This window comes from Kryptolebias marmoratus, linkage group LG12 (assembly GCF_001649575.2).
Source record: "Kryptolebias marmoratus isolate JLee-2015 linkage group LG12, ASM164957v2, whole genome shotgun sequence".
In the NCBI taxonomy this organism is placed as follows: Eukaryota; Metazoa; Chordata; class Actinopteri; order Cyprinodontiformes; family Rivulidae; genus Kryptolebias; species Kryptolebias marmoratus.
In genome coordinates, this window is record NC_051441.1 from 9,357,144 (window position 1) to 9,375,504 (window position 18,361).

Sequence of the window (18,361 nt, forward strand, 5' to 3'; positions counted from 1 at the left end):
TAAACTTTGATGTAGCTCAGAGTCATTCCCAACACAGACATGTTGCAGTTTCACATGAAGTTGCACAATTAATGCTGATCTATACTGCCGTCATTTTTCAGCATAAGATGATCTTACCTAAAACTCATTTCCTCAAGGAATGCCAGGCCTTTTTTTTAGTTATTTATTTATTTGGTTTCCTGACCAGGTAAAAACCAGGTCAGGTCATTCACTGGCAGAAAAAAATAAATGCAAACGTGATAATAAAGCATTGTTTGCACTCAAAACAGGGAATCTGTGCAGCTTTTATGGGTCATTTGTGTAACATATGCATGTATGCTTCACACTAACCCATGTCTAAGGAGAAGCAGACTCCTGAAAGCTGTCACTTTGATTAATGATGTTTTGCTTTCATAACAAAACTCCAAACTCATTGGAAATGTGGGAACCACAGTGCTGTGCAACAAAGGACAAAAAGATGAATACCAGGAAGCTCTTAAAGAAAAAGGGACTTGAAGATCAGGATGTGCTGTTTCTAGAATAACGTCAGTCACAGCATGAAAAACCTGATGTAATTTATTCAAAGTGGTAACGGAAACACAACATTTTCCTCATTAGAGGCTTTGCACGGTGCTTCCAGTTCTCCCTAAGTGTCCTTTCAGAGCCCAGATTTCAGGTGAGCAGGTTCAGTTAAGGTAACTCACTGAAGAACACATTGTTCCAGATGTGGATAAGGAAACGCATGAATCTGTAAACATGGAAGGATTCCTTTGAGCTGAGGTGCATTTGTTGGCATACTGTCTTTTTGATAGGGTGTAGGTTAGGGAATATTTGAAACTCATAATGCTCATTCTTGTGTGAGCTTGTTAGGTCACACAAGAACAAAGAACCTGCTTTGCACTTCTCAAGAAGGCTAAATCATTACACGAGACTTCTGCTGTATTTTGTCTGGGTGCAGGTTTCTCAGGCGAGGAGCATGGCTTGTTCAAATGAAATAAAAATAGTGCATATTATTATTTTGTTTAAATGTTTAAGCTCCTAGAAAGGATTTTTTTTATTAAAAGAGAAACACTGACTGTCTTTAAATCGCCGTATGTGATAACAAACAGGAACGTGTCTGTGACGTGTCTTTCAAACTGTAGTGAATTTAAGCTGTGGTTTCCCATCTGGGTTAAAGGTGGCGCTTATAAGGCAATTTTTGGGGAAATGACGAGCTCAGAGTGTTGAAGTTGTGGTGCGACCTCTGCAGCAATTTCAACTAAAAGTGATGTAAATCGGACAGACAGACGCAGCTCTGTGGTGTGGTTTGACTTTAAAGACAAAAACAAGTTCTGCAAGTCGAGTAAAACAACTTCTTCCTCATTAAGAAAAAAAGAACAGATGAAACAAAGAGATGTCATTTTTATAGAAAAATATCATTTTATTATAAATTAATGACATGTTTATACAAATATAAATAAGTGCAAAAATGTCTTGGTCTGCTTGCTTCGTCAAAAACTTCTCAGATATCTTCAAGCATCCACAACCAGTCATTTGACTGGCAAAAATATATCTTTATAAAAGATAGCACAGAAAAATTACACTTTCATTTTGTAAACATGGTTTTAAGGAAAGTACGATAAATTTGAACTACTTCCCTTATCTGAAAAAGAAAAATACACAATGTATTCTTTCATTTACAGGCACTGATGGTTCTGCTTGTGCCACAAATACAACCAAACCTTTCGATGTTCATTAATGAAGCCACAAAAGTGCTCATTTTCTAGTTCAGCAGTGGTATCCAGGAAGATTCTACAGGATTCAGTCATGTTCCAACACACTGTTGTGTTGTTCTGGTAAATTTGGCATAACCCCTTCCTCTAAAGCAACATAACAAAAACACAGGTTTTTGCTCTTAAAACCGTCTTATAACATTCATGTTCCCATCTGTCTCTGAAATTCCAGGAAACATTTGGCTGGAGATGTCAGGATGTGAGATGTTACCATCCAGGAAAAATAAAATAAAAAAACAACCAGATCATTAGAGCCTGTCCAGCTCTGGATGACAGTTTGTTTCCTAAGGCTTGTGCACATGAACTGAACAGTCTCAAAAGACGCTGGTGAGCAGCAGCAGCAAGGAGAACTGTGTGTCGTCCTGCCGCAGACAGCTGACTGTGAGCTTCACTTCAGTTCTTAGTGAGCCGTACGTCATCAGTGAGGCAGAGGAGGACGGCGACTTTTCTTTCGCATCACCAACTCATCAAGCTGCCATCTTGCTCTGGGCCTACACAGCCCACTGTCTCTTCTTGAAACTTGACACTTTGATCTGCTCCTTTTGAAATGAGCTCAACGTGGGGCTCGAGTCGATCATCTCTGCCGCATCGTTGCTCCTCAGAGGCAGTGAACGTCTTCACGCAGGTACCATCCGGCATCTATCAGTCTTTGACTCTTCCTGAGAAATCAGTCCAACAGCTCTAGAAACTTTCATTGTAATCAAAGAGGTACTGCTGTACAGAAACAGGAAGCTGGTCTCGCTCAGAAGGGGCGCTCATGTCTCTGTTGATTTGCTTCCTGCATAGGTGTTGCAGGGAGGATGTGGTGTGGTAGAGAGGTTTGATGAGCTCCAGAGGGGCGGTCTCCCCTTTGGAGTAAATGAAGGTGACTTTGGCTCCAATGCCCAGAGGCATGTAGTGTTTGATCAGCTTCAGGATGCAGTCAAAGTGGGGGACACAGTCGCTTTTCATGGGATCTGTGCTCATGTAAAAAGAGTTGTTGTCGACCTGGATGCGCAGGTTCCTGACGCCCAGCGCCGTCTTGACGCTGATGGTGTAAAAGTAGTGTATGTCAGCACTGTCCCTGACGAGGAAGGTGCCCGTGGGCTCGTTCTCCAGTAAAGCGTTGGCCTGCTTCCCATTGATGGAGCCGTAGTAGAAGCCACTTTCCTGAAGCCTGCAAAGTGACCTGACGACCATCTTGTGCTGTTCCTTGGAGGTGAAAAGCTTGTAATGGTAAGGAACGTGCATCTTGGAAATGCAGAGGTGGCCCATCGCAGAGTCAGCTTTACTGTATGTAACCATAGCACTGTGCCTGCTCTCTTCACAGGCAGCCGGGAGAGGTTCTGATGCTTGTCTGGAGCGGTGAGAAATGTTCAACTGTCAGGGAGACGGCAAAACCTGAAAAGGCAAAATAGAAGTTAGTTTAAAATTTAATCACTTAAATAAATAGATTTGGTTTTGACTGGGTGAAGGAAAAGGAAAAAAAAAAGTCCACTATCTGATTTGTAACCACGTTGGGGAAACTTTTTTGTATAATCAGCCCTCAGGAATGAGCCACCGTAGTCAGTTCCAGTAAAGTCAACTAATCCTTATTGCGCAATTTGCATGCCACAACCGACTTCTTCTATAAACAGCCAACTCAGTCAGCTAAACTCTCATGATTTAACTCTAATTTAAAATCTACTTGTGAAAATGGCAAACACTGTGTGAACAAAGGCAGATTCTCACCTTCAGTGGGTCTCCAAACTTTGAGTTTAAATCCAAACGATCTGTTGTTGGCTCTTCACCAGTTGTGCTCTCTTCTGGATCTGTTAGTAGTTTTCTGTTGTCTTATTGTTGTTGTTTGTTTTCTTTTCTTTTAGATTTGTAAAGGTGAGCTCAGTTTTCTAACAGTCTTTGTGTTTCGCTGAAGAGCTCAGAGTTGTGAGTGAAGCAGGAGCCACAGAAGAGGCTCTTTTATAGTATGTCCCCGCCTCCTTCCAGTAAAGCCTCTCTTGGCAGATTGTCAGGAAGCTTTGCTTTTTTTTTTTTTCTTTTAGGATTCCTGCTATGAGCAGTGCCCTCCCCCTCCTGTTGTTCCTTTAATTCAAATTCCAGGCAACTGCAACTTATTTACCTTAGTAACCTGTCCTCCGAGCAAGTTTAGTTGACATATAAAACGTGTTTTGGGGGATTTTGACAACCAGATATGTCAAAGAACCACATGAGAAACAGAAAATATTTATTATTTTGTTGATTAAAGTTCTGCTTTTCGGTGTGAGGTAATGGTTCAGTCTTCGCTGGGACGGTTTGTGTAAAGTGTTTCTGAGAAATTCACGGCAACTGTTGCTCACGTGTGGACCGCATGTGGCCTATAGAGGGCGCCAGACTTTGGCAACCAAAAACAGCAGGGTATTGTTTATTGTAGCCAGGAGGTTTTACTGTTATTTCATGACTGCTATAAAGTTTCCAGGTTTATCATCTCTACATTTAAAACTTTGTCACCTCCTGGTCATTTTAATCATAAAATATGTAACCATGTAACATTTGAGACATCAGACATATTGTTAAACATTACTGATACAGTATGTCATAAAAAAAAAATTTCCCTAAACTGAATGAAGCTTTCAAAAAATACATCTTGACTTGGATTGACCCAAAAAGTTAATCAGTTGTAGATGTACATCTAATGACAAATGCAACCCCATCCACTAGTTTATAAGATGTTTTGCTAACAGACAGACACAGAGACATGGGCATTAATGAGGGAGATCTTTAGAAACAATGGTAATCCCTTGTTCAGTCTTCATAGAACAGTGCTGATTTTAAAATTTGACAAAAAAGCTTTTTGTTTGTTAATCCCCTCCCATGTTGGCAACCTTAAATCTAATCCCAACTTTAGACTAAAAAACTAAAGTTCTTTATTAACACTTCCTCATATGTTCCTCATTCCTCATGTTTTATTGGAAGCAGTTTTTTTGAAATGACACGCATCTTTTGAAACATGAATGTGACTGAAAGAGTGCTCATACCATTCATGAGTACTTGCATCCTGCTGACTCAGTTATGACGACCATCTGCTCCAGCTGGTTACTTTCCTGCCTCAAGGCTTCGTGTTGTTATGGCACGACAAAGTTTTCCTCCTTTATCACTCATTAACGTTAAGAACTGAAAAGAGAAAATTTATTTTTAAAAGTAAAAAAAAAGTAGAATTCTCACAGAACAATATTGCTATCCAAATCTCACGTTTGGTTTTATTCTTCTTACAAAATCAGTCTCAGAGACGGCAGACCACCTGATGAGGTTTGGTAGGAACCGGCTCACTTCAGAGGTGAGTCAGGTTTTGTCTAAAGCAAACCTCTAGTTTAGCTGAAGAGGAGGGGGAAGGGAAGTTGCTACGATAAGGCTCGTAACAGCTCACTTGTTACCAGAAAATCTGTTGTGTCATTACTCTGAGGCGTCTATTAAGCATCAAACATCTCCCAAGGGTGTATAATCGCGGTCAATGGAAAGAAAAAGGAGCCGTGTGTTTAACTGAGCTGGAAATTTGAATCCCTGATGATACGTTAGCTCGCCGCGTGGAAACCACCACAGATCGTATTACAGCCTGCTGACTTGGCTTGCAGCGTCATCTTTAATGGAACTTAGGCTTTGGTTTGAGCAGAGCAGAAGGGCAATAAGAGGGAATCAACCTGTAAGTGCCCCCTTGTGTCAAAGCTGGAAAGAAAAATGATCAATTAGAGGACAAGATAGTTTCAAGCAAAGGTCAGTCCTGAAATATTTCATCCACCAGGTGACACAAAAACCAGCTGACCTGGCTGGGGACGTCTCTGCTGACTACCGGGCTCAAACCAACATTTATGGGTGACAGATTTGACCTCTAAATTCATGTTTTGAACATTTTTTTAATTTAAATAATGAACCCAAAGTCATTTATTGTTCATTATCACCCACCACTGAAAGCAAGAGACAACGATTTTGCCAGTGTGTGTTCATTTGACTGTAGCGTTAGCAAAATATCCAATGACCCAATGGGCAGATTTTAATGAAAATTTCATAAATTATTCACTAGATGTACAGGTGATTAACTTTTGGAGTCAGCCCAATTTAAAATGGCCACCACATTCAACAGATATTAAACAAATACCAAAATTGCAATAACTCAGTCAGTTTTACAGATGTTGAAATAAAATTTGATGTGTTGGTAGCTGAGAGTAATTTACAACACATTCTCTGAGATTTACACATCATAACTTTGTTTAACGTTTTGACATTAACTGTTAGAGTCAACACTGCCTGTCTGTTAGCACAATATCTCATGAACCACTGGACAAAGTTTAGCGAAACTCTCAGCAAGTAATCATTGGCTGTACATCTAATACTCATTAACATTTAGAGTCAACCCAATTCCAGATGGCCTCCACAGTTAACCAACTTTAGCCAAAGCATAAATGGCTATAACTCAGTCAAGTTTACAGATATGGAGATAAAAATGTGCTGTGGTAGTAAGTGATTGTCATCCTCAACGCATAATCTGAGTGCTAATAGATCACATGAGCGCTCTCAATATCACACATAAAATCCTTTACAACGTTTAACAAAAACAGCTAGAACTCTGTCCTCTCTCAGCACAAAAAGAGCCTAGTTTAAAACTCTGGCACGAAAGGCAGTAGATGATGTGCGTTTCTTCAAGGAATGCTAGTTCCTTTAACGTTTTGGTCGTCTTCGGGCTCATTTGAAAGCATTTTCTCCACAGGATGTGATGTTACAGTTTTAAAACGCTGCATATTTGTTTTCGTGTCTCAAACAAAGCCCTGAACGCTCACTTGTTGGTTTAAACCTCGGTTTGGTGGACGACGCAGCTGTTTAGGTTTCCCCGCACTGACTCAGAAATTTGCTCTGGCTAATGATTCCCGAAAAGCCATTGGAGACGAGGGCAGGAAAGCAAAGCTCTCAACTGGAAAAGCGCAGAGAAAAGCAGAAAAATGTTATTCGACTAAATATTTAGAAACTGCTGGAGCTAGCAGAAGTTTGCGCAGTGGTGTTCTGTGTGTGGCGTTGGCAACGACAAAGGCCCGGACTGATGTTTGCACAGCTGAAAACAAGAATCTTAACTTAACAGAAGATGGAAATGGATATTTTTTAACGTCCTACGCCAGCTCATTGGCAGGAATATAGAATAATGTCCTCTAAAAATCTAGCTTTGAAATGAAAGCATGAAATACTGTAAGAGGAATTAAAGTTGTTTCCCTTTAGAGATTTAAACAGAACTGTCACTGTTCGGCTGACATATGCTGAGAAGTTCCTGGCACATTAGCAAATCTAATTCCTGTTAGATCTGCTGCTTCCTGTCTCCACCTGTAAGGTTTTTTTTTTTTTTTGGTTTCAGTGTCACGACAGTTTTGCTTCAGAACATTTGCTTTTTAGATCTGCATCGAAACTTCCCTGTTTTTTTAGGCAAGACCACTTCTGCGTGGCTGCCAATCAGGCAGTGACTATTTCCTGGTAAGGCTCGGTCTCATTGTCTGCCTCTCTTGTTTTCTCTCCGTACAGCTGTCACATTTTTGCATGTGACAGCTGTACGGCATGTGACTGTACAGCTCTGCTACAGAGCATTACTGACTTTAACAAAAAATATATATACACATTTGAATGAAAGCACCGTGACAGCATGAAAAAGAATAAAAAGCTCCATCAGTACAGAACATCAGTATTAGCTAAACCCAATGGTATTCCTGTTAGTGTTCAAACACATCTTCCTGATAAAATGTTTGTTTGTTTTTAACAAAGCAGTCAACTTTACTCCAATCAGCAACAAAGGTGAGCTACTTCCTCCCAAACCGAACAGGACAAGCCCCTCTCTAAATGGGTATTTTTAGAAAGCTGATATTAATGTAATTTCTGACAGAAGTGTGTTGTATGTTGCTGTTTTTGACTCTTTTAACTGAGTCAGCCTGCCTCCAGCAGCCATTTTCCTCTCACACGCTGTAATCTGTCTCCGTCTCTAATCATCCCAACTCCTCCACCTGAGGAATTGGATCCTGTCGGTCCATTTACACTTCAGCTCAGCTCTGTCCCCCACTGTCGGGGCTTCTCCCTGGCTTTCCACCGCAAATCAGCTGCTTAGTTGAGGCTAACGCCCCGCTCGCCTCCGCTCGCCTCCGCTCCTTCGCCGTCTACCTGCCTCTTCTAGTTTACATCTGCGCTTGGCTTCACTGGGCCTTGTTTTCATAACAAATGCAGGATTTGTTGTTCCTCTTTTATATCATATTATCTCTATTTATGGCAGCTACAGCTGACTTCTGGGAAGCACTAAAAGCAGAACAGAGAGGCAAATTGGCTTTAACTCTTAACAGCCATGAAAACAATCCACTGAAATGGGACTTTTATAGTGTTTTACCTATTTTTTAACAAAAGTCTCCATTTAAAATCATTCTATTAATCATTCTGATAGATAAAGTTATTGTCCTTGGAGAGACTTTAAACCCTATTATTATCAAGTTGAAAGAATACTTTATATGAATGTCTTTATGTCTTTATTTCCTGCTTTGAATTACTTGATGCTGGTCTTGTTAATTTAAATCACTTTATGGTTCATTGATGTAGTTTGTGCCAGTGTTGCTCATCTCTAATAGACAAGAGAAAAAATATATTCTCTGTAAAAATGCAGAGAATATAATTTTTGCTGAGTACTTAAAGGTTTTGCTGAAATTTGCTGAAGCAGAAATTGAGTTGTTAAAAACTAAAAGTAGCAAAATGCCAACTGAGAGATAAAGGTAGCAAAATGCTATCTAAAAGCAGCTAAAGGCTAGTTAAGAGCTCAAAATAGCAAAGGGCTATCTAAACGCCAAAAGGAGCATGAGATGGAAAATAGATCAAATCTGCAGAAGTAGATTTCAGAAACTTTTTGAAGGAATTGATGAGATTTCAATGAGTTAGGAAGTTCAGATGGAGCTATTATTGCCTAACTCTGGGAATTTTTTTTCAGTCTCTTAGGTCTCTTCCTTTTTAATTACACCTCTTTTACCATTAGGTGTCTATTTTAAAACTGTAACTGGAGAAACTGGCATTCCTGAAATAGTCTCTCTGACATCATGTTACTCAGCCAGTTTCACTCCACGACCTGGAACACTGACAAAGAGGCGTACTGAAGCACATGGAACAAAAAGGCTTCCTGGTTTGTGCTCTTATTTTCTACTGTAAGTCACACTGTGTTCGGCACATCACACCTTGTTCAGTAATTTAGGTCACAGCTGATTCTGAAGGAGCATTTCAGTCATTTAAGTGCCTGCAGGCAAAGACCTTAAAAAAGGTTCAAGTTATTTAAAATAGACATGACAACCAGAGGGATTCAAATGCAGGCGAAATAAGTTTATTTTAACAATCTGGGAAAAATAATGTTCTTGCCAAAAGTTGCTCTACATTTGTTCATCGCTTATTGCTTATAACCTCGTATATAAAATATAAATAATTAAAGGAACATTGTCTGTGCTGTTTGATAAATAATCACAAAGAAATGTTGCATTTAATGGTGTAATGTTCTTAGGCTGAGTTACCAACAAAGAAACTTGACTTTTAATGCATTTTTTTGCTTTTATCCCCACCTTGAGATCAGGAAAGAGATCCTAATTCCTGGATGTGCCGGATAACGAGCCACTGGTACTGAAGTCACGTTTGAGTATGCATGACTAAGTAACTTGCTGGCATCCAGACTGATAGTTAACCCAAGGACACAAAGTGTCTGTGTGAGGACAACCTCACCCTTTCCAGGCACCAAACGACTTTGTCTCAAACCAAAACGTGAACTTCTCAACTAACAAAACTTTATTGTGCGTGTGCCAAGAAACACGAGGTCCGTCTGCAGCACATTTGTTTCCTTGGCAGAGTAAACAGGATATCTGTAACTTAGAAATAGGACCTACGTGTTTTTGTAGCCACGTGCTCAGAAATAATAATAATAATCTAGTTTCCCAGGCATGGCACATTAGCTGACTGCGCAATAAACTTCTGTGAAACTGTATCCAAGTCATCTCACAGGTCAAAGGCCGAACACTACTTGAAGGAATGCATACCACCCGCTGCCTTTCATGCTAGAGTTTGAAATTAAGTTTATCTTATTAAGAAAAATGTCAGAGATGCGGCCATTTTGGTCAAACCTTGAGTATGTGTTGTAAATTACTCTCAGCTACTAACACACCAAACCTTAGCTGACTATCTTCAATATTGGCAGAGTTTTAGCCATTTTGTGTTTGCTCAGGTTGCTTAGCTGTAGCGGCCATCTCGAACAGAGTTGACTCTAAAAATTAATCCAACCACTGCTTTCTGTGAGTGTCATTTAAATCCGTCTAGTGGTTCATGAGATATTATGGTAACGAGCATACACACACACACACACACGAGCACACAGATAAGGGTACCGTTGTTTTTGGCCACCTTTGCCTTTTGCCAGTGGGCGATGAAAACCCTCTAAAATTCACAGTTAAGCACCCACTTTGGTTGAAGGTTCTGTGGGACAGATGTAGGTGAAACTGCAGGGCTGAACGATGTGAAAATAAGAACAAGCAGGCGCTTCTTTTGTGGCCACTTGTAGTTTTTCCAATCTGCTCAGATTGGGGGAGGGGGAGTGTGCGAGGGGTATTCATCTGGTTACAATTTGCAAATTTGTGGTGTCAGATTCAGCTGAAGAAGTGAGTGAATACTTTTCTTTCTTTTTTTTGTGATAAAAACTAGTGTTGTAGCACATTGCATATTGTAGCCTGTGCAGACTGAGAGCACAGCTCATTAACACCAAGAGGAACCATCACCTCCAGAATTAAGAAAAAAAAATCTGTTCTACTTCAACCTCTGAGGCTTTTTCCCCTGAACTATAAATGTGAGGTCACACCATCATGGTGGTACATGTGCTACTTCTGTGGAGGGCACATCTGCCACGTTTCCCCTGAGCCGTCGGGGCTCAGATCATGATGACAAACATCCAGATTACATCAGTCCAGATAACATGACTGGATCTGCACTGCCTGCCTTTCTTGATTTGCCCAGCTTCAGTCGATAAGGGCCAGTTTATCTGTATCGGATGCCTGGAGACAAGGGGAGCCGGTGGTATAATGGGAATCTTAAAAACGGACCCAGATTCCCACAAAGGCCCAGAATAGCTGTCATTGTGCAGATGGTAATAAATCCATTTGTATTGTAATCGCTGGTTGGCAGAAAGATACTGTTTAAAAGAAAGGGTACATGGTAAATAGTGCCAAAACATGTACCGACACTGATAGTGTATGTCATAAACAGTGACATGAACATGTGCATGTAAGTTGCATCATATGCTGTAGACAAAAAAATTTTGGTTAACAATTTGCATCAACACATGCAAATGTAGAGCGACTCACTTCCACTGAAACACAGTGGTAGTACTTTCAGTCTACGTCACTCCAGCTTGATATTTCAATATAGATTCAGTGTGTGTGTGTGTGTGTGCGTGTGTGTGTAAAGCTCATATGCTGATTTTGTGGTTTCTGATAATAGTGCTGATAATGGCTTGTGATGCGTGCTAAACACAGGACAGAAACATTTAGGTGGATCGGAGGGGTTTTACAGGAACAATATCCTGTTTATTTTAAACACGCTATATATAAAATCCCCATTTCTGTTCCCGTACATGTTGCCTTTTCTTCATACCCTACAACCCTAATTCTAGAAAAGTTGGGCACATTGTGTGAAATGTAAATGAAAACAAATTAAAATGATTTGTAAAACTCATAAAGCCATATTTTATTCCTAATGGAGCAAAGTACACATATCAGATGTTTTAAAACCCGTTTTAGAGGGATAAAAGGTTTCTCCAAATTCTAAACTCTTTTGATGACATTTTGAACTGTAGGTTATGCATTAATTGCTGACAAACATTATTCTAAAATTATTCCACTTTTTTTAAACCCAGATTTTCACAAACTCGTGAACCTCTGCCCATCTTTACTTCTGAGAAACTCAGCCTCTGTAAATTGCTTTTTCTGTTAACCCTAGTCATTTTACTCACCTGGCTGTCCAGTTAACCTAACTAATCGGAAACTACTTTTCCAGTTGTTTCTTGTTTGTAGCACTTTCTTTTCCAGCCTTTTGTCGCCCCTGTCCTGTCTTTTTTTGAGCCGTGTTGCTGCCTAAAAATTTAAAATGATCTTATTTTTACAATTCAGTGTAAACATTTGATATGTTTACTGTGTTCCATTGTGAATAAAATATGGGTTTATTAAATCTACAAATCTTTTCTTTTTTTTATTTACATTTTACACAACATCCCAACATAATTCAGAAAGCCTGACTCAGACACATATGTTCAAGAATACCAGGATCCATCCATCATCCAGAGGAAAACGTTAATCCCAGCTCCTCTTTGGGATGTTAAATGGCTCCATATGTGTTTATGACTGAGCCTTTGATGAACTGGCACAAAATCTCCTCATGGCAGACACAATGAAGTCATACCAAAGCCTTTTGTTACTGGTGCAGGTTTCCTTCTTTTCTCCAACTGCAGGAGTGTCCTTTCATCTCCTCTGTCATCACCTATGAGTATCTGCTCCCTCGCTTCTAATCAGATGCCATCTGTATCCAGTTCCTGTGAATTTCGTTTTGCCCTACAGCGCTGTTCTCTTTGTTTCTCCGACAGCTTTAATAATCCCACAGTTCTGGCTGTGCCCTGTTCCACAGAAATGCTGCTCCTCCAACTTTGAGGTCTGTGGCATTTGAAAAACAGCATGTTTTCTGGACACTTTTTTTTATTGCCTTTTTCTTCTAAAATGCTGCAGGTTTGATGTTTTTCAACTTTTTCAAAAAAAGTATGATCCTGAGCTCGGAAAAGAGCCCTGCAGTCCCCACACCCTGCCTCTTTCTGCAAGGCATTTCCTATGTCCCCTTTCTGACGGGGCACTCCCCGAGGACAGGAAATTCTCCTCCCATTTTTTTTCAAATTTTTTTTTTTTTCCCTAATCTTATGAAAATCTTGGAAGGAAGGTACAGCCTGTCCTAACCCCGCAGCTGCATGTAAACAAAGGACACGCCCGTCGAAGAAGTCCCTCCTTCTTATCGACAAGGCAACAACAATTAGCACGAGGCAGTAAACAGGACGGTGCATCGGGACATGAGATAAAGATGCACAAATTCTCACAAGACAAATTGTGCTTCTTTTCACACCAAAAAAAAAGAGAGAACATTTCCCAGAATGAGAGCCACCCACATTTCATCAAATGTGCAAGAAAAAAAAAAGAGGATCCCACATTCCTGTTTTTCCCACTGGAATAAACAACCTTTGTTTCATACACAGTTGCTATGTTAGCTTGCATCAGCAACGCAAAAAACCAAACTGTAAACAATTCAACAAAAGATCGTTTTTTCCTGTAAAATCAGAACAGTCTGGAACAATATCTGCTCTGCCCAGTTCAGTTCAGTTTAGGTCTTTGTTCTGATTCCAGTCAGGAGCAAACATTCGGATCAGTATTTGTCAGCTGTAATCTTGCAGGGCCTGTAACTGTAGTTGGTTAATTATTTACAGATGATTTAATTAGATATTTTGTAACTGCTCGTAAAGCTGTCTGCACTCCTGTTTCAGTTAACATGTCTGCAGCGGCAGAAAACAGAGAACCTGTTTGTTTTGACATGCTTCTTGTTTTTTCTTTTCCTCGCCGCCCTCAGCAGGAACGGTATCTGGGTCACAAGTGACCGTGATGAGCGGCTTTTGGGAAACTGCTGGGAAAGAATGCGGTGTCTTGTTTCAGAAGGAGGGCTTGAAATGAGCAGTGTACAACTTGTCTGTCATCTGCTTCTCACTTTTTATTATGTTTGTACATCTACACCTGATTAACTCTTGGAGTCAGTCCAATTAAAGATGGTTGCTACAGTCAACTGTGGCATTAGAATTCTGTCAGTTTTATGTTTATTCTGTCAGAATTCGGTGTGGTTGTAGCTGAGCATCATTCCCAACTTATACTTCAAGTGCTGCTCATTGTGTGGCTTCTTTACTTGATACTGTAGCAGTAACTGTTGCAGTAATCCCTCTCTGTCTGTTAGCAAAATATCTCATGAACCACTAAACCAGTTTTAAAGAAACTCTCAGAAACAAACCATTGGATTTACATCAACAACTGATTAACTTCTGGAGTCAATCCAATTCAAGATGGCCACCACAGCTAATCGACATTAGCCAATACAAAAATGGCTATAACTCAGTCAGTTTTGCAGATGTTGCGCTAAAATTTGACGCCGTAGTAGCTGAGAGTCATTCTCAACACATACTCTAAGGGTAGCATCGAGGAATTTTGCACGTGATTTTATTCTCAAGGTTTAACGAAAACAGCTACAGATTTGTGATTTCCCAGCACGAAAGGTGATATGCATACCTTTAAGGAATGCTAGGCCTTTCATTTTACTTACTTTTCACAGCTAACTAATGTTTGCAGAATTATGTTTAAACTTACACAGTAGCAAATATCTCTAATATATATATATTGCAATGTTTAACTCCTATTGATGGATTTTAGTCAATGTTTTATTACTTTTGTCCATCACTGGTAAAGCTGACTGCTTACATTAGTGTGAACAAAGTGTTTTATGACTTCATATCAGACAGAGATGTAGGGAGATAGTGGTGGTGAGGGGGGGGAGGTGAACTGTGGACTTTGTTGTGGCCGCTCTTAAACTGCCTTTCTCAGAAATCTGGCCCTCAGGATAAACTCAGTTCTCCGTAACAGAGTGAGAGATTCCTGACTTGAACTGAGAGGGAGATTATCCTTCCAGGAAAACCACAAAACATCAATCAGAGCAGCAGGTAAACTGCGTAAATACACCCAAAACACAAAACGTGGGGCGTGAGCTCTTTCAGCTGCAGAAGGCTTTAGTCTGTCTGTGTCCTATGGGTTTTTTTTTATTTTTTTTATTTTATCCTTGAGATGTGACGCACCCTGACACTTCAAACGAATTAAAATGCCAAATTTGAAGTGCACGAACCTGAAAACGAGACTCGTTTCAACAAATTTAAAGCAGCCTTCACATGAGAACTTTGGTTAATCTATGAGTCAGCATTCACTTTTGTTTTTTTGTTGTTTTTTTCTTTTCTTTTTTGACAATCTAACTTCTTCCTATTAAACTGGTCCGCTCATTCATGGGCGCTATGACATTTGTTTGCATTTTATTTTATTTTTTAAATGTGTCATTTTAATAGAAATGCATTGAGGTTTCTTCAGCTTTTTGAAAAACACTCTTCTCCTTGAAATCTGCTTCAACATACTTGCTCAATTTTTTATTCTTTTGCCGTTTTTAGTTTTTAGCTACCATTCTGCTGCTTTTACCTAGCTTTTTGCTACTGTAAGCTTTTAGCTAGTGATTTGCTCCTTTTAGCTTTTTGCTGGTGTTCTTTTTCTTTTACCTTTAACGACTTAGTTTCAGCTTTTTCAGCACAAGCCATCCTTCAGTGAGCGTTCCCACTGCATTTCCACAGAGAACAGGATTCCTCCAGTTCTTTGGGCTTCCTATAACAGTCAGTATATCTGCTCGTGCCTGTCTGGGTGGAACATTCCTTGCATAAATGAGGCTGCACAAGAAAAGGCTGGTCTCTTCTCAGCTGAGGGCATCCTGGGGTGTACCCTTCACCCTCAGCGGTCGAACAAGAGGCTGGGGGAGGATTCCAGAGCTTCTGGGAAACAATCTGGGCATAATTGGAACCTGACTGGTCTCACATGGCTCCGCTTACAGGAGGAGACAGAGAATCCTGCTGCCATAGGCCCAGAAAAGCCAACCACAGAAAACTGAATCCACCAGTCAAAGCTGACATGACACCATGAGAGCTCCTAGGTGGACTGTGCTGGTTTTTTATCATGTTTTTTTTTGTTGTTGTTTAACATCTGATTTTCATTTATCCCTCTGGGTACAGATTGTTCCACGGACTTCCCTGCAGCACAGCATGTACCAACTCCTGCTATTGTTCAGGTTTTAACTCTTTCAGGGGTTAGACCGGCTGAAACCTTCCCCTCTGCATATCATGTTCTTGTTCTCACGCACAAAAAAAAAACCTCAGCCTCACAAGAAAAGACGTCCTTTCTTGTGTTTCGGTGGAGCTGGGCTGCATTCAGAGCAGATCATTAAAAACAAAGACTTCCCTGCATCTGCTGCTGCAGCTTCACAGCCACCACACATTCACACGTCTTTTCTTTTTTTTCTCTCTCTCTCTTCCTGCCTCTCATTTCCCATCAGCCACTCTCACCTCCTTAGCCTTGCTTAGTGATTCTCATAAACATCACTTTCGTCCTGTTTTTACAACAGCGACGCAAAATATTGTTCAAAGGTAGTTATGCAAAGATGATTGCAGGCAATTTCCCATCCACTTTGTGCGTTGTTTTTTTTTTTTTCCTTTCTTCACTATATTCATTTAAAAGCCAAATGCACAGATGCAAATCTTGTTTTGCAAACATCTTACTGTCATGTCTTTTGGTGCACATCTGGAACAAATTGTTTCATAATTTTCGCAAAACACTACAGGCAACGGCTCGTAGGAAAATATTATACGAACAGGCAGTGATTCGTTTGGGGCTTATTTTAGGCATAATTTGGTTTTGCTGTGAAAAACAAGAAAAGGATTGTTTTTAAATGATTTTTTTTGGCAGATCAAAGGAGTTTTGAAAGTCATTCTTCCTGCTTTTGCTGCCTTTATCTGCTCAGATAAACAAGTTTCTACTTGTAAGACTTTGGCCCCGAAAGACTTTAAGATATTCATCCGAATGTCTCAAGAACTCCTTTTTTAAAACATAAAGCTGACAGAATGTGTAAGCACACTCATCTGGATTACTCAGGTGGGACAGAAAGGGACGTGTTTCACAGGAGATTCTCGTACCGACACAAAATAATGTGCAGAACTGTGTTTGATTTGAACAGAAATGCACAAAAAATTACTTTTTTCTTCAAACGTTTTTTTAACTTTTGCAACACTTCTTTCGTTCTTTATGTACAGAGCTGACTAAGTTTTCAGACCCTTTTGAGTGTTTGACTCTTTTTAAAGCCGCACTCCTCTGCTTCTTGGACAAGCCTTTTCAGACTCAGATTTTCTCTGCAGGGGTTCAGCTTTGCACTCCGAGATGTTCGTGTATGCGTTTCTGTGGTTACGTGTGTGAGACTGTTCCTGGCTAAAATGTAAAACATGGCTCCGGATATCCTGAGACTGAACTCCAGATTGTTCCAGTTTCCTCGTTCCTGGTATTCTGTCTTTTCCAGTTTGTTTGTCAGAAAAAACACCCCCCACCCACAGAATGATGTAGGTTTATTTATTTGTCTTTAGTTTAACGGGAATGATATAAATTCAATGCCTGCATTCTTTGCAAAAACCTTGAAATTGATTCAAATGGTCCCAGTTTTTCTTAAAGCAGATCATATGATTTTTCTTCTCAGGGTCTTTTTTACAAATTCAACACTGGCAGTAAAGATCCCATGCATCTGTGTGTGCACAGGCGTTAGGTTTTCCTTCAGGAAATGCTAGACGTGTAACTTTGAACGCATCACCCACAGACGTAAAAGAACTCTCTCTCCGTCAGTGACCCAGGCCTTTTGTTCTTGATCGGTCACGTTGGTTGGGTAACCAGATGCAGCCTTATCTAGAAATCTGTTGGTCTTTCCAAACTTCATTTGAAAAATGACAAAGTTTTCTGTACTAATATGTCAAACGTAGTCCCGTTTCCTCAGCTCTGACTCAACCCAGACAGTTCTGCAACCCTCCTGGGTTGACTTCTCCCTCTGACAGAGCTCACCATCTGTTCGGTTCCAACATGCACAGGTACAGCATGGGTCTGAATGCAGGATGTTGATAAATTAGAAGGATCCTGTTCTTTTGTAGAGTCTGGGGACAGGAACAGGAATCTGCTGCAAGATTTGGACTCATTAACAGAGACAAAAGGTTTTACTGAGCATTTTACTTTGTAAGTTTTAACCTTTCCATCCCCCGGTCTTACAAAGAGTCCTTTCAGTAATTTAATAATAGCACAGGATTTAAATTTAGTAGGAATTAACAGAAACCAAAGGGTGCATGTGAATGTTAATGCACCTTAGTCTTCATTGTTTCTAACAAGTCCTCCTTCGCACAGCACGAGTTTGATGCCGTGCAGTTTCCAGCATGACGCCTCCATTGAGAAAGTCATTTCTATTGATTGCTTTTCCAGGCATCATTGAATATGATACATGTTCACTTGTAAATATCGACCTTTCCCTGCCGACTCGACATTTGGTGCCATAAATACTTAAAAAGGGAGCTCGTGGAATAATACGAAATGGAATAGGAGCTGTAAATAAAAGGCTGAATTAAAAAAAAATAGATAAATAAAATCAAACTAACCATAGGAAGGCTTGTATTTTATAGAGGGCAGACGTGGTCCAGAGTGAAGCACACTCAGGTAGAGAATTATCAGACAAAAAGGGGAATATTCAGTTTCAACTCTGCCCTCAAGTGGAAGTTTTCAGGATTCGTGGATAAATTACAGACACGGATATCTTTACCCATAAACCCAGTGTGGACTGATTTGTCAGGAAGCAGACAGAATTCAGACTGCATTAGAAGTCTGAAGGCCTTAGCTTATGCTGCCACCTGCTGGAGCATTTTTAAAACTGCACCATGAGCTCAGGAA

At 40.2% G+C, this 18,361-nt stretch overlaps 1 protein-coding gene across 1 annotated transcript; it reads right to left on the reverse strand.

Annotated features, from left to right (window-relative positions):
* Positions 1 to 1,375: 1,375 nt before the first annotated feature.
* socs3a (suppressor of cytokine signaling 3a) lies at positions 1,376 to 3,671 on the reverse strand. The gene is made up of 2 exons (XM_017425273.3): positions 3,462 to 3,671; positions 1,376 to 3,131 (listed from the first exon to the last, which is right to left on the reverse strand). The coding sequence occupies exon 2, from the start codon at positions 3,033 to 3,035 to the stop codon at positions 2,433 to 2,435; it is 603 nt and encodes a 200-aa protein (XP_017280762.1). The 5' UTR covers positions 3,036 to 3,131; positions 3,462 to 3,671; the 3' UTR covers positions 1,376 to 2,432.
* Positions 3,672 to 18,361: the final 14,690 nt, after the last annotated feature.

What these genes read in the sequence shown, in the direction of transcription:
- socs3a (XM_017425273.3), bottom strand. Translation starts at nt 3,035, where the DNA reads ATGGTTACATACAGTAAAGCTGACTCTGCGATGGGCCACCTCTGCATT.